We start from the raw sequence: 15,841 nt of genomic DNA, 5'->3' as shown, positions 1-15,841 counted from the left end.
AGATAGCCTGCTATAACTGACTGGTCTTAGACTGCTGACTAAGACCGTTTTATTGCAATCCGCCCCAGATTTGTTAAATCAAAGACTGCTTTCCCAAGAACAAATCTGCTCTACGCAAGGCTGCTGGCTCCCGACTTCTAAAGGCAGTGGACACTATTGGTAATTAGTCAAAATAACTATCTGCATAAAACCTCACTTGGTAACAGGTAATGGGGAGAGGCTGATAGTATAAAACATTGTGAGAAACGGCTCCCTCTAAAGAAACATAGTTTTCGAGAAAGAAGTAATTTTCCAGGAATTTGATTTAGAAACCTCAGATTTAGAATTTGAGGTCTCGAATTCATACATCTGAAAGCACACAACTTCGTGTGACAGAGGTGTTTTTTCTTTCATAATTATCTCGCAACTTCGACGACCAATTGAGCTCAAATTTTCACAGATTTGTTAATTATTTTATGCAAATAATATGTTGAGAAGACTGGTCTTTGACAATTACCAATAGTGTCCAGAGTCTTTAATGCTATCATCGCAACAAACATTTGACGACTTGTCCACAAGTCTAGGGCTTTTGCAGAATCCCATAATACAAGCAGCAGCCATGGAATCTACAACTTCCCCACACTGAATAAAGAGGTAAAAAATACAGAGCGAAATGAAACAGAGGTAAGAAATCTGTAAATATCTTTTGTCAATTGCGACCAACTCTAAAGATGTCCTTTAGGAAGATAATTTTGGTTCAGACATCCTTGAAAACAAAAAGATAAATGTAGGTCACAAAATAAAAAGAAACATAAATGAACTAAAACAAAGCACCCTTTTTGCATTGAAGCCCCAAGGATAAGTGTTCCCGCACATAATGTATTTGCGCAAGTGTTTTGTTTCATTCTATTCAAGCTCATCAAAGACTGTGAAATCATTGTACAATTTTGTAGGGTATGGCTACAATTGTTGACTTTAAAGACACTGACCACTATTGGTAATTGTAAAAGACCAGTCTTCTCACTTGCTGTATCTCAACATTTAAATGCATAAAATAGCAAACATGTGAACATTTGAGCTTGATTGGTCTTCGGAGTTGCGAGATAACTTTCAAAGAAAAAAAAAACACCTTTGCCACACAAAGTTGTGTGTTTTCAGATGCTTGATTTCGAGACCTCAAATTCTAAACTTGAGGTCTCGAAATCAAATTCGCTCAAAATTACTTCTTTCTCGAAAACTGCGTCACTTCAGAGGGAGCTGTTTCTCACAATGTTTTATACTATCAACCTCTCCCCATTACTTGGTACCAAATGAGGTTCTATGCTGTTTATTATTTTGAGTAATTACCAACAGTGTCCACTACCTCTAATGGTTTACTTTTGATGCATTCTTAATCCACTAAAATATTGAATTTACATTCTTGTTGTCTGTACAACAGTAAAGGGGCAAGGGGAGAGACAAGTCCTGTAATTTTCATTCTGATGAAGCTTCCCTATCTTAAAGGCAGTGGACACTATTGGTAATTACTCAAAACAGTTATAAGCATAAAACCTTACTTGGTAACGAGTAATGGGGAGAGGTTGAAAGTAAAAGGTCTCAGGTCTCGAATCAAGCATCTAAAGGCACACAACTTTGTGTGACAAGGGCATTTTTTCTTTCGTTATTATCTCGCTTAGACAACCAATTGAGCTCAAATTGTCACAGGTTTGCTATTTTATGCATATTGTTGAGATACACCAAGTGAGAAGACCGGTCTTTGACAAATTAATACCAATTGGTAATTCCTCAAAATAATTATTGATAGTAAAAAAAACATTGTGAGAAACAGCTCCCTCTGAAAAAGACGTTGTTTTCCACGTATTTGATTTTGAGACCTCAGATTTAGAATTTGAGGTCTCGAAATCAAGCATCTAAAGGCACACAACTTCGTGTGACAAGGGCGTTTTTTCTTTCATTGTTATCTCGCCACTTTGACGACCAATTGAGCTCAAATTGTCAGAGGTTTGTTATTTTATGCATATTGTTGAGAAACACCAAGTGAAAAGACTGGTCTTTGACAATTACCAATAGTGTCTGGTGCCTTTAAATCTACATGTACATACGTACAAATGTAAGGCCTACATGTTTTTTTTATGACAATGGCATAGATCGCTAAATCGCTTGTGGCGTTTAACTGTCCTTGTAAGTTCTAGTTCTGGTTATTGTTTCTCAGATTGTATATTCCTCTTCATGCTATTTGGGATTGAAATTCTTTCTGCATGGAAATGTTGGCTCCGAATTTTCTGTGATATGCAATGCGACCACCTTTTGAAATGAAATTGTCACATGTTACATGTACTTTTATTATGTGTGCATATCTACATTTTAATAGGATTAAAACAATCTAAAGGTTCCATATAAGCCAATTGGTATTATTTGCCTTTGAAACCCTGGCAACCTCTCGACAAAGCCTCTCCCCAGGAAAATTTGCCCAAATCTTTGTTCATTGCTACGTCCTCACACAGTACAGTGTACATATGTTCATCAGAATTATTAAACCGCTCTTTATGAAACACTACCTGTTCATCAGACCCTTCCCTTATTTTCCCAGAATCGATCCCGTCAATATCCCTAAGTTAGCAAGTACCTCATCATTGACATTTCCACACCGGGCAACCCTTACATCCTGATTCCCTTTTCATGTGGTTACTATGGTAACACGTCCTGCTGTTCCTGGTCAAAGCGTAAACTAATACATTCACATAAAACGTCTTTATCGTGACTCTTTCTTCAAGTGAGTCTGTAAATTCTTACGGCGCATTGTAAGATTGTAAGGTTATACTTCATGAATGTTTATTTGTCGCCGTCCAGGGTGGACAAATAGAAGGGAAGGTATACAATTGGTAATTACTCAAAACAAATATTAACTTTAAAACTGACTTGGTAACGAGCATTGGAGAGCTGTTAATAGTATAAATTATTGTGGGAAAAGACTCCCTCTGAAGTAATGTAGTTTTTGAGAAAGATGTAATTTCTCACTAAAATATTAAAAGGTTAAGCTAAAAGTCTTTTATTCCCATCTGAAACCACACAAATTCGTCCAACAAGGGTCTTTTTTCTTTCATCATTTTCTCGCAACTTCAATGACCAATTGAGCACAAGATTTCACAGGCTTGTTATTTATGCTTATGATTGGATACACCAAGTGAGAACACTGGTCTTTGACAATTACAAAACGTGTACAGTGCCGTTAAAGCCCTGGTTCTTTTGCTACAACTTGCCTCAGCTTAAAGGCAAAGAGCTGTGTTTGAATGCTGAAATACAGTACATGTAGATACCAACATTGATTGTATGTCATATAAAAATGCATGCCATCACAGTCAGTGCAAAAAGAGTTATCTTTTGTAATAACTGAAATTATAAATGTGTTTTTAATAATGACTGAATCCTGCACGAGAGAGGCCCTGGGAAAAAACGTCATACCTCAGTGCCCAAGCATTTTCAATAGACATCTAGGATTTGTTTTATGCGAGATTTTATGAATTTACAATTTCTGAACTCATGCGTGACATAAATTATGCAATTTTGAGTAGATAAAACGCTCTTGCACAAAGTACGTCGCTTGGTAGTTGTAAACGGATAAAACTTAATGTACTTCATTAAAGGCACTGGACACTACTATTGGTAATTACTCAAAATAATTGTTAGCATAAAAACTTACTTGGTAACGAGCAGTGGGGAGCTTTTGATAGTATAAGACATTGTGAGAATGAGAAACATACAAGTAGTTTTGGAGAAAGAGGTAATTTTTGTAATAGGCCTACCCAAATATTGACAGACTTCAGGCCTGGCAGCCTAACTTAAGGCATCTGAAAGCACACAAATTTATGCAACAAGGGTGTTTTTCTTTAATTATTTTCTTGCAAATTTGATGACCAATTGAGACAAAATGTTCACAGATTTCTTATTTTTTAAAAGCTTGTTGGGATAAAAACCAAGTGAAGATACCGGTATTTGACAATTAGTACCAAATGTGTCTAGTGCCTTTTAACCAGTGATGCATCACTCATACACGAGGTATGCAAAAAACACATTCATTTTATGATTGTCAAGATATTGTATTCTAATGACGACTACACCCAGCTGGTAAACAAACATTGAGTGAGGAATATCCTTGAACCAAATTATTGTTCTACATCAACAAGCAAGCCAGACTCACAGTTCATTATGATGCACTCATCTTTTCTGCTGCAAATAAACAGAGTTAGTTCATGCGCTACAATGCATGAACGGGCTCAAAATTATCATGGTAAAAAAAAAGAAGATAATCATACAGTCAACCCTTGATAAAAAAGAGTACTTTTTTTTTTTAGTTCTGCTTATAATTATGTACCGGTAGTTCAATCTGAAGGATCCATCCTGATTCTTATTTTTGTGTTGAGTTTCTATGTTTTGAGATCCTCTGAACTCTTACATTATACACATTAACAGCATTCTGTTAGAAAGAGTACGTTGGCCAGTCTTCCAGGACCCAATTACAAAAAACTATGGTTGACTGCTATACACCTGAATCTTATTTCTGTGATGAGTTTCTATGTTTTGGGTTCGACCCTCTTAACTCTTGTAACAATGATAGCATTAAGTCTCAGGACTTACGTACAGGTAGTTACAAAACCTATGGTTTACTCTTATATCACACTGTTATGAAGAGGTTCTGCTTAGAAAGTAATATCCAAGGTCTTGAATCTTATTTCTGCGTTGAGTTTTGATGCATAATAAAAACTAAGTGTCATGGTGGCCATGTGGTTGGACTGCCGGACTTGCAATCACAAGGTTTTGGGTTCAAATACAGCCAAGCTTATAAACTGATTTCACAATAACTAGAAAAAGAGATGTCTAGTTTACTAAATCACAATTTTCCGTTGACCAATTCATAATCATTTAGAAATAGACGGATGGGACGTAAAGCCATTGGTCCTGTTGGTTGTGTACACGTAAAAAAAAAACCAGTGCACTTATTGAAAAGAGAAGGGGTTCGCCCTGATGTTTCTGGTTTGATTGGCAGCATATTGCACCAAATACATGTACCTTGGAATAACAATTACATCTTAACATAGCTTAAAGGAGTACCAGGCCTCGTAATTCAAATGGAGTCCCACATACCTTGCAGAAAAATACTGAAGTTAAAGGCAGTGGACACTATTGGTACTTACAATGTACTTAAAATAATTACTGGTATAAAATCTTACTTGGTAACGAGTAATGGGGAGATGTTGATGGTATAAAACATTGTGAGAAACGGCTCCCTCTGAAGTGGCATAGTTTTCGAGAAAGAAGTAATTTTCCACAAATTTGATTTAGAGACCTCAGATTTAGAATTTGAGGTCTCGAAATCAACCATCTAAACGCACACAACTTTGTGTGACAAGGGTGTTTTTTCTTTCATTATTATCTCACAACTCCGACGACCGAGTGAGGTCAAATTTTCAGAGGTTGGTTATTTTATGTATATGTTGACATACACCAAGTAAGAAGACTGGTCTTTGACAATAACCAGTAGTGTCCACTGGCTTTAAGACGTCTTAAGCGTCACTGAGTGACAAATAAGAGCGCCATTTAAGAAGTCACATAGTGTTCCCCTTTCTACTCACCGTCCTGCGGCCGTACTTGTCACAGATCTTCCCCCACAGAGTGGAGCTAGTGAACATCCCGATAAAGACCACTGTTGTTATCATGGCCTCTTGCCAACGGTCCAGGTTCCAGAGACAGCGGAGCTCTGGAGAAATGATGCTTAGTAACATCATCTCCACGGCATCGGCCATCTGGGGGAAACAGTGAATGAATATTAGATTCAAAAGGTGTGAATCAAAGGTAACTTGGTGAAGTGGAAGGGTGAGGAATGAAGGGTGAATGGTAAAGGTACAATGTAAGAGGGTGAAATAAGAAGGATGAAGTGGATTCAGGGTGAAGGGTAAATGTAAAATGATGAAGGGTGAAATGTGCAGTGTGAAGGGTGGAGAATGACTTGTGAAGGAAGAAGGGTAAAGGTAAAAGGGGAAGGGTAAAGGTCTATGGGTGAAGGGTTAAGGTAAAAAGGGGAAGGGTAAAGGTTAAAGGGTGAAAGGTTAAAGTAAAAAGGGGAAGGGTAAAGGTTGAAGGGTGACGGGGGGAAATGTGCAGTGTGAAGGGTGGAGAATGAAATGTGAAGGAGGAAGGGTAAAGGTTAACGGGTGAAGGGTAAAGGTAAAAGGGGAAGGGTAAAGGTTCAAGGGTGAAGGGTAAAGATAAAAAGGGGAAGGGAAAGGTTAAAGGGTGACGGGGGGAAATGTGCAGTGTGAAGGGTGGAGAATGAAATGTGAAGGAGGAAGGGTAAAGGTTAACGGGTGAAGGGTAAAGGTAAAAGGGGAAGGGTAAAGGTTAAAGGGTGAAGGGTGAAATGTGCAGTGTGAAGGGTGGAGAATGAAATGTGAAGGAGGAAGGGAAAAGGTAAAAGGGGAAGGGTAAAGGTTCAAGGGTGAAGGGTAAAGGTTCAAGGGTGAAGGGTAAAGATAAAAAGGGGAAGGTAAAGGTTAAAGGGTGAAGGGTAAAGGTTCAAGGGTGAAGGGTAAAGATAAAAAGGGGAAGGTAAAGGTTAAAGGGTGGAGAATGAAATGTGAAGGAGCACGGATAAAGGTAAAAGGGGAAGGGTAAAGATTAAAGGATAAAGGGTAATGGTAAAAGGGAAAGGGTAGAGGTTAAAGGGTGAAGGGTAAAGGTAAAAAGCGGAAGGGTAGAGACCATGTTTACCACAAGTGTGACCTTATACATTCTTTGGCTAGTCTGGCAGGCAAGATACTGTGGTCTTATTATGGGAAATTTGACATTTTGTGTCATAATATCAACAACAATCCAAGTGTTATGAAAGTAAAAGCTGTCAGACAAGTTTTGAGATGTGCCCCTCTAATCATATTGAAAGTTGATAAGAATTGGACAATGTAATCTCCATAAAATATAAGTTTTTTTGTTTTCTTCCATTGAGCTGTGTACAAATCGTGCCTGCAGGAAGTCCAAGCTTAGTGGCTCTTTTGATGTGATGTCACAGGTCACATCGTCTTTAGGTTAAAGATGAAGGGTAAAGGTTAAAAGGATAAGGGTTCAAGGATGAAGGCTAAAGGTGAAAAGGGGAAGGGTAAAGGTTAAAGGGTGAAGGGTGATCAGGTAAAGGTAAAAAGAGGAAAGGTAAAGGTTAAATGGTGAAGGCTAAACATAACAGGGTGAAGGTTTTATACATTAGGAAAACATTAGGAAAACATTAGGTAAACATTTTGAAGTGTGTTAAGGGAGAAAGTTTGAATTTTTGGGGGTAGAACGTGAAGCATTAAATGTGAAGGGAGTGAGGTTAAAGAGGGTGAAAGATGAAGGTAAAGGGTGAGTCGGAGGCTGACATTTGAAGGGGGGCTTGGGGTATTGGGAAGGGTGAATAGGAAAGGGGGCAAGGGGTGAAGAAATTGGTAGTCTAACATACCCAGCAGAATCCCACTAGGGCAGATATCTTGATCTGGAACCAGCCAAACCCAATCGCCTCCACTGCTTGCTCAACGGTAAACTCATCTGTCATGAAAAGAATCCACAAAATATATATGGTAACTAATATTGCCAAAAAAGTGTAAATTTTAAACGTGTTTAAATACAAATCACACATGGAATCCAGTGTTTGAATTTCAAATATTATTTACTGTGGCAGCGAGAATTTTTTACATGTCCTTACTTACCAGACTATTGTCTGATTTCCACTCAAGAATACATGCAATACATCATTGCTGTGGTTTGTGAACCTGTAATAATACCCAGTCAGTTTCCCTTGTGGTTTATATTGATGATTTTGTTTCCATTCACAAAATTCAAATTACCCATAAGAAATTTGAGGAACAAAATTTCTGAGCTCTTTTACTACAGCGCTTTGAAACTTTTGTAACAGGGGCTACACCGTACACATGTCCTTTTATGCGATTATTACTATTATTTATTATTTGGTAAAGAGGGAAAGGATCTGGGTGGTGCGCAAGACCAAAGAAATCCCTGTTAAAATTTGTATTTACAAAACCAATAGGGACACTGCAAAACAACAAACCAGAGTACCTCATTGCATAAACTAATTGATTACAAAGAAATGTCCTTGATAACCAGAACAAACATGGTGGGTTTATGGGATTTGATGCATCAATTGGTTTGCAGGTGTGCAGGCCTGGCACAGAGGCAACGAAGGCGATTGAAATGTAAGGTGCCCTTTACCAAGGATATAAATGCCTTGGTGCCCTAGCCCTTTCAATATTTGCATATTTAGGCTTCCCTGTGTTCACACATCCATTGCTAATTATGTCTTTTAAGTTTAGGAATTAACCATACAATTTTCCCCTATACTGTAAAAAGCTGTGAGACTTCATGATTGTTCTTATATTATATAGGATTTGAGGCATTGCATGGTGGGATATCAATGTGTTGGTTTGCGGTAACACTATGTGTGTATCTACTTGCCAGGTAGAGTTTGTTCTTAAGAGAACTGTCTTGCTTTATTCTACAGCCGAGGAGTAGATAATCGGAGGTTCGGGAGACTTCTCAGTTCTGAAAAGAACTGTCCTGCTTTTTAACTATTACCAGGGCGGATGGTATAGAAAATAGACTGGACTACTACTTTAGCTTATCGTAATTAACTGTCACTTCTGAATTGGTCTCAACGTTTCGACTAGCTTGCTCTAGTCATCCTGACGATGACTAGAGCAAGCTTGTCGAAACATTGGTCTCAACGTTTCGACTAGCTTGTCGAAACGTTGAGACCAATTCAGAACTGAATAAAAATTCAGCACTTGCAAAGTTAGCTAAGAATAATGATCGCAATTGCGCAGAATTTGGCAGTAATCAGAGTCATTAAACTGTGCCCTGATGTCTTTGAAAAGGCTGTGCACCCGGCCTACTAATCACTTCTAAGGCCTAACTGATTCAAAATCTTACAGAATTGACAACAATCCAAAATGTTATTCTAGCTCCACAAATCCCTTCAAATGATATGCACTGAACCTGTTCTAAATTGATTTTTTTGTTTTCATAAACCACTGACACCCAAGAAAACACAGTATTGATGCATTTGTTGATTGACCATACAGTTGTGTTACAATTCTCTAACAGCTGTGCATGCTGTGCACATCCACACCCTATTAGGTTTTGCACTAAAACATTCATTATCCTAGTCAGCTGGATAAGCCTCACAGGCTATTGCGAATTGGATAATAAATTGTACACACAGTAATCAGAACTACAGTCCTTACTTTAAAGTGTGCCTTTGCCAGCTTCTGCTTACAAGGAACACGTTGCCTTGGATCAGTCGAGTAGGTCTTTGGAAAGCATTTGTAACTGTTTGCTATTAAATGCATGGTTGGAAAGATGTTTTAAAAGTAGAGTACAATGATCTACACAAATATGCCTCGAAATTGCGTGGTTTCCTTTTACCTCGTCGACTGACACGCTCGGCCATTTCTTGGAGCCAATTGTTTTACTCCAATAACTGGCTGAACGTGTTAGTTCGCAAAGCAAAAAACGAAATCAACGCAATTTCGAGGCAAATTGTGTGGATCATACTTTGAAAACGATGCATTTTAACGCTTTTCAAAAACCAACTTGAGCGATCCAAGGCAATGTGTTCCCTTTTTTTTTTTTAACTATGTGAGCGACGCTCACATAGCGTGTTCCTCTAAAATAAAAGACTTTCTAAGTACAGAATATTAGCATTGTTAAAAACTGTGAATACCGATTCAAAATTGTAATTTTTCTCAATTAAAAAAATTCTTTAACAATTTTCCTAATTGTTTTTCCTTTCTTTTGCTTTGTGTGGTTTATTTTAGTAATAATAACAATAATAAACTTACATGATTGCATTTTTCGTTCATAACATTTTCAAATTTCTAAAATGAATGAAATTTCTTTTGTATTCAAAGCAATTATGACCTATCAAATTTAGCCGATTTAAATAGGATTTTAGATTATATTTATACCATGTACAGTTAGCAATTTATGACTGAGGCCTAAAGATGCAAAAATTAAAAATAAATCATAAAAATACATTGTGATGACATCATCATTCACAATTCTAATGTATTGTGACATTATCAATATTTTTTTTTAACTACCCACCATTGCCAGACACTAACATCGTTGAAAGCAACTCTATAACTTTTGCTACTTTTGAAATCGAGCCCAGGTTTCAGCCGGAAATAGAGGTCATGTGAGGTTACGCACACAAAATAAAATGAAGACCAAATTTTGTCCAACGCAATTCCGCAAAAAAAAAACTACGGTCTCTTGTGGCTGATTTAATGTAGATTTTTTAAATGTTCAAATTAATTACCTTCAAGATGACGTCATGTGACAGCTGATTTCATCATGACGTCATTGTTTTAGGATTATGAGTCCACCAATACCTTTCATCCCTGAAAGTTTCTTTGCAAAGGAACTTTGCAAAAAATGCTATTTTGAAGAAAAACAGCAAAAAAACTATTAAAAAAACCTCTATTATAATCAAATAAAATCAAACATAACACCCAGTGGCACTGTCTGTACTAACTAACAACAAACTGTTGATATTTTGTGTTTCGTACGTTGAAAAAAATATGATAATGATTGATGTAGGCCTATTTATTATTTTAATTTAGTGCAATTTGTCAAAATATTTACGAACAATCCAATTTAGTCTATAGAAAATGTAATAAAAAAAATTAATAGTAGGCCCTACTGTTGGCTATTATAAATAAGAAATCATCAAATTTCCATAGTATGACGAATAAATAAACCAACCTTCACAGAGAGTCAAAGCGTTCGGGTCCACTTCTCCCACGTCCCCGACGATGCTACCGAACCCGCTCGCCAGCTCGGCCGTGTTTCGTCGCTCTTTCCCGGCAGCCTTCATGCTGTCAGACCCCAACGTCCCGAGGTCCACATCCTCGTAACTCCCAGGGTCTCCTCCCGGTGCCGAACCATCGCTTGACAGTCCCCGGCGAAATTTCACCACCCTGGCAAGAAAATTCATGAACGGTGTTTGGCTGAATAGCTCATAAAAGATGGATACACGGAATTAGTTTATTTCACGATGGGGAGAGAGTGTCAGCTAGGAAAGTGTGTCCGACCACGACTAAACATCATAAAACATGGAGGAAGAAATAGACCACCAACCGCCACCCACCCACTCCTCACAAATTAATACTTCTTTTTTCGCGATGAAACGAAAACAAACGTAAAACGTGTGTGACATTTCAGTAGCTAGCTACAGCTACACTTAACTATTTCATGTCTCTGTCTTCTGAACTAAACCAATGCAGCTGGGTACGTGTGAGATGAGACGTTTTGTATCAAATCACCCATGTATGAGCTGTACAATTAATTTGATCGATCACGTTTGAACCAACAGAGGGCGGCATTTAGAAATTCGATCGTTGAAAGCACAGCTTGTTTGGTGGTTTACATGTTTTGTTTTCGTTTTTTTTTTGTGCACACAGGTTTTTAATTGGTTGTAGAGTTGCAAGAGAATAGTCGTAGAAAAAAACACCCTTGTCGGACAAGTTGTGTGGTTTTTTTTTCAGATGCAGTGAATTGAATGAACAAAAAGAACACAAGCACTGGCATGGCCATGGTTTTTTCCTGTTTACTTTATCTTGATGAAATTGAGATGTCAATTATTATCAGATTTCTCAAGATTTTACACAAAGGCCAAGTGGTTTGGTCTCCAAAAGCTGGCTGAAAAGCCATCTTCTCAAAGGCATTTCTACCTCCATGCATAAATCAAGTAAACTAAAAGCAATTTGCCACACTGAATTTTGAATACTTGCGCGCAAGGAAATTAGAAAAATCCATGTAAAAATTGTCTGAGCCAAACACACACATGTGTGCACTCTAAGAAGGAATGGTGTCAAAGTTAATCTAAAGGATTTTCATGAGGGACCAATCCATTTTTAAGATTTTAAATCTTTAGCAATTAAAATTCAATTATACAAAAAAAAAATCCTTAGCATTTAAAAATCTAGAAGATTGAAAAAAAAAAAAAAAAAAAAAAAAAAAACCTATGTAGGCCTATCGGTCCCCGGCCCTCCAATTTTAAAGTGATACAACAAAAGCTTGAACTCCACCTGAATCAGCCATCAGCCTCTATCGCGACTGCATTGATGGGTCTATTATGACAACCCACTACTTCAAGTCTGAGATCGCAGTTCATTTCTCAGCATCGGGCATTCAATCCACAAGAGGGCGCTATTTCAGGCGATTCAGGCTGATCCGAAAAAAAAAACTGATTATAGATTAGGAACTAAGTCTAACAACCTCCAGTCTAAAAAGGAATACGTTTATGAAAAACTTAACAGTTTCCACAGGGGCCGCGCAACAAGCTTTTTCTTTCCTCAATCCAGGCAAATCCTAGTGAGCTTATGATGCACATGCAGCCGATATGAGTATGGAGGTTCTAAAAACTAAATGCAATAATTAAACTTACGGTTCTATATCTTCAGGATGGCTGGTGACGTCAGCAAACCTCGATGCCATGTTTGATTTTGTACGGTTTTTAACACACTGTCTACAAAATAAAGAAATTAAAATTCTTGGTCAAACCTATTTTCAGGATTATACCAGCATTACACTCGATGAGGCAGAGCATTTAGATAGCTAGAAACAGACACGAATGAGGACGGTTTTCCAAGGAGGCCAACGGACACCCAGTCCTCCCAAGCATCTATTGAAGGAGAAGAAACCACGAAAGCAACAATGTTGAAAGCAAAGTACCGGGAAAATACACACAGAACCAAAATTAATTGCATGAAATAAAGCAGCCGGCTAATGCACAAAATGTCTCTACAATTATTAAAATGCTCAAGAAAATTTAGCGGATATTGCTCTCTTACAAGCAACAAAATAATACACATCTCGTACTTTTTTCCGGAGATGTTTGATGTGCCTATTTTTTTTTTTTTTTTTTTTTTTTGCCAGCCAATTTCAGCAGAATCAAATTCAGTTGCATGAACACACATTCAATAGTTATAATTCATTCAAACTAAGGATTTTTATTCAGCTGCTAATGCATCCAACTAATTTCATTTTCGCGCACATGACTCCCATTTTGTTTCAGTAATTCTATTTCATTTATGGACATAATAGTGGAATATGACTGGTATGGCCTTACATTAGTACAATTTCACCATTCTTAAGACACTGGACACTATTGGATTACTGTATATAAAAAAAAATCAGCATAAAAACGTACTTGGTAAGGAGCAATTATGGAAAGCTGTTATGAAGCATTGTGAGAAACAGCTCCCTCTGAAGTAAAGTATTTTTTTCAGAAAGCGGTAATTTCAAATGACAGAATGAAAGACTTCAGCTGAAGCCCGTTATTATGCATCCTGAAAGCACACAAATAAATGCATAAATCTTTCATTTTTCTTTTGCAAATTCGCTGACCAATATTGAGCCCAAATGCACTGGTTTGTTATTATTGTTATGAACATTATGGGATACACCAAGTGAGAAGAGGTATTTTACAATAAACGTGTCCCTATTATAGTAGGCTTCTTACACATGCTGAACGTGAACGATTGTGACCAGTTCTTACAGTTGCTTTTGCGAAATATGGTAATTATTTTCAATGATATGAATAATGTGATGTTCTAGGAACCGAACTTATGTACATTGTATTGTGTGCATTTTGTTAAACTTACTGAAAGGGAAAGGGGTATGACGGGGGGGGGGGGGGTTCTGACCAGAGGCTCCGTTTATTTGTCTCCGAAAATCCGGATAGACTAAACACAATCTGGCAAGCGTTACTGCAACAACGCTTCTCAAATTCAAACATAACCACAATAATGCCTCAGATAAGTTTCTATAAAATGCATTAGACATCGAAAAGCTGCAGTAGGGTTTTATCCCGAAAAATTGTTTGCCATTTTACGTATGCCATTACCTTCCCTTTGAAATTCGTCACCGTCAGTAAGATTTTATGCTAATAATTATTTTCAAATTACCAATAGTGTCCACTGCATTCAATAGTTATTTGAGTGCGATTATACCTCTTTCTTATACGTTACTTTAGAGGGAGCCGTTTCTCACAATGTTTCATACCAACACCATCTCTCCGTTGCTCGTTGGGTAGGTTTTTATGCACCCAATTAATTTGAGTGTAAAACGTGTCCAGACTGCCTCTTTCAGATGGTAATAATAATAAATAGTAATATTATTGCCGTATATCTGAGTGAGACCACATTCTTCATTGACCCGTGCAGCATTTACACAGATGGCCGGCGGTAATTACACGAACCACTTAACATTAATTTTATCATTCCGTCACTCCGACCAGGATTGCTAATTTATTTCGGTCGCCATTTTGTAACCATGCATGTGTGCTCAGCGACCTGGCGGGAAACAAAATAATTATACCCAACACACGTCACCAGCATGGATAGCGTATAATAGTGATCAATGCCTTACGCCAATGTGAATGGGATTTACTTCACATCACATTTTGTGGGAAGAGCCAAGGAAATTCTTTGCTATCGTTTTACTTTCTATAAACACAACATGCCCACCGTTGAGAAAAAGAAATAATTGTTTTTGTGGAATTCTGACAGTAACCCCCCCCCCCCCCAACATCGCTTTGTCAGGTAATTGATGAAGTGGGACAAACCAAAATGTTGGGCTTGGAGGTGGGGGGGGGGGCTTGGAGGTGGGGGTGCGTAAGGCGGTTAAGGGGGCCGGGCTGTACCCCCCCCCCCCCAACGACATTGCAATGACTGGTAAAAGGGCAGGCCAATTTCATTTTGACGTAATTTTGACGGAAAGAGCCAATTTTGACGGAAAGCGGAACAAAATATTGCAATGTCGTGTGGAAAATAAAATAAAAACGCGGCCGGGGGAGGGAATCTTTTAGGAGCATTTCCTCGTCTGTGTTCTGTCTTCCCCGGTTCTATCTTCCACCTCCATGGTTCTATGGAGGGTTTGACTGGTAAGCCTATGCACTTAAGTTACACTTTACAATAATATAATAGAGCTTCTGGAGTACTATTAAAGTGTGACTGGTTAGAGCACGGTTGGGGGGGGGGGACACTTATTCATACATGGTTCATCTAGAGTTAAAGGCAGTGGACACTATTAGTAATTACTCAAAATAATTATTAGCATAAAACCTTTCTTGGTGACGAGTAATGGGGAGAGGTTGATGGTATAACTGTTTTGGTTTTACTGCGCCTTGAACACCCAGCAGGGTGGATATGTGCGCATTACAAGTCTTATTATTATTATTATTATTATTTATTATTATTATAAAACATTGTGAGAAATGGCTCCCTCTGAAGTGCCATAGTTGACCTAATATGCTTTACTAAATTATATTCGATTAGAATACATACTGCATGGCCTATTTTATACAATAGATTTAGATTTTTAATCCCAATGGAAAATAAAACGGTGATATGTTTTATCAACAGATCGCAAATAATTATTGTTCACTCATTGTGAAAACAAAAAACAAATAAACAATAAATAAATAATAAACAAAATACACTAAATAAACACACAACCAAACACTCTTATTTGGATAGAAGACATTTTGGGGTCATAATGAGTGAACATTCAGTCAGCATCCTTTCCAGAAAATAAAATAATATCAGTTAGTTTTAACAAAATGATTTTGTGTTTACACATAATCATTCTATTCCTAGTCGTCTCTGTTAGATGAGCCTGTACATTATAACTGACATTTTATTATTATTTCTTCCCGTATTTAGTGAACGGAAAACAAACACTTCAAAAATTAAGGTTTCACATAAGCTTATTCCCAGGGGAACGAAAAACAAACACTGCCTTCCAAAAATTAAAGGTG

General features: G+C 37.6%; 1 protein-coding gene across 1 annotated transcript in view; it reads right to left on the bottom strand.

The window, feature by feature from the left end:
• Positions 1 to 15,841, bottom strand: part of LOC117290411 (synaptic vesicle 2-related protein-like) — a 38,268-nt gene that overhangs the window by 21,766 nt on the left and 661 nt on the right. The window contains exons 2-5 of the mRNA XM_033771800.1: positions 12,467 to 12,547; positions 10,783 to 10,997; positions 7,463 to 7,548; positions 5,610 to 5,780 (exon numbers count right to left, since the gene is read on the bottom strand). Of these exons, the coding sequence (XP_033627691.1) occupies positions 5,610 to 5,780; positions 7,463 to 7,548; positions 10,783 to 10,997; positions 12,467 to 12,547 (553 nt within the window). The remainder of the gene's footprint in view (positions 1 to 5,609; positions 5,781 to 7,462; positions 7,549 to 10,782; positions 10,998 to 12,466; positions 12,548 to 15,841) is intronic.

Source organism: Asterias rubens, chromosome 5 (genome assembly GCF_902459465.1).
Source record: "Asterias rubens chromosome 5, eAstRub1.3, whole genome shotgun sequence".
Taxonomy (NCBI): domain Eukaryota; kingdom Metazoa; phylum Echinodermata; class Asteroidea; order Forcipulatida; family Asteriidae; genus Asterias; species Asterias rubens.
Note: the sequence above shows the minus strand (reverse complement) of the source record. Positions and strands in the feature narration are given on the sequence as shown.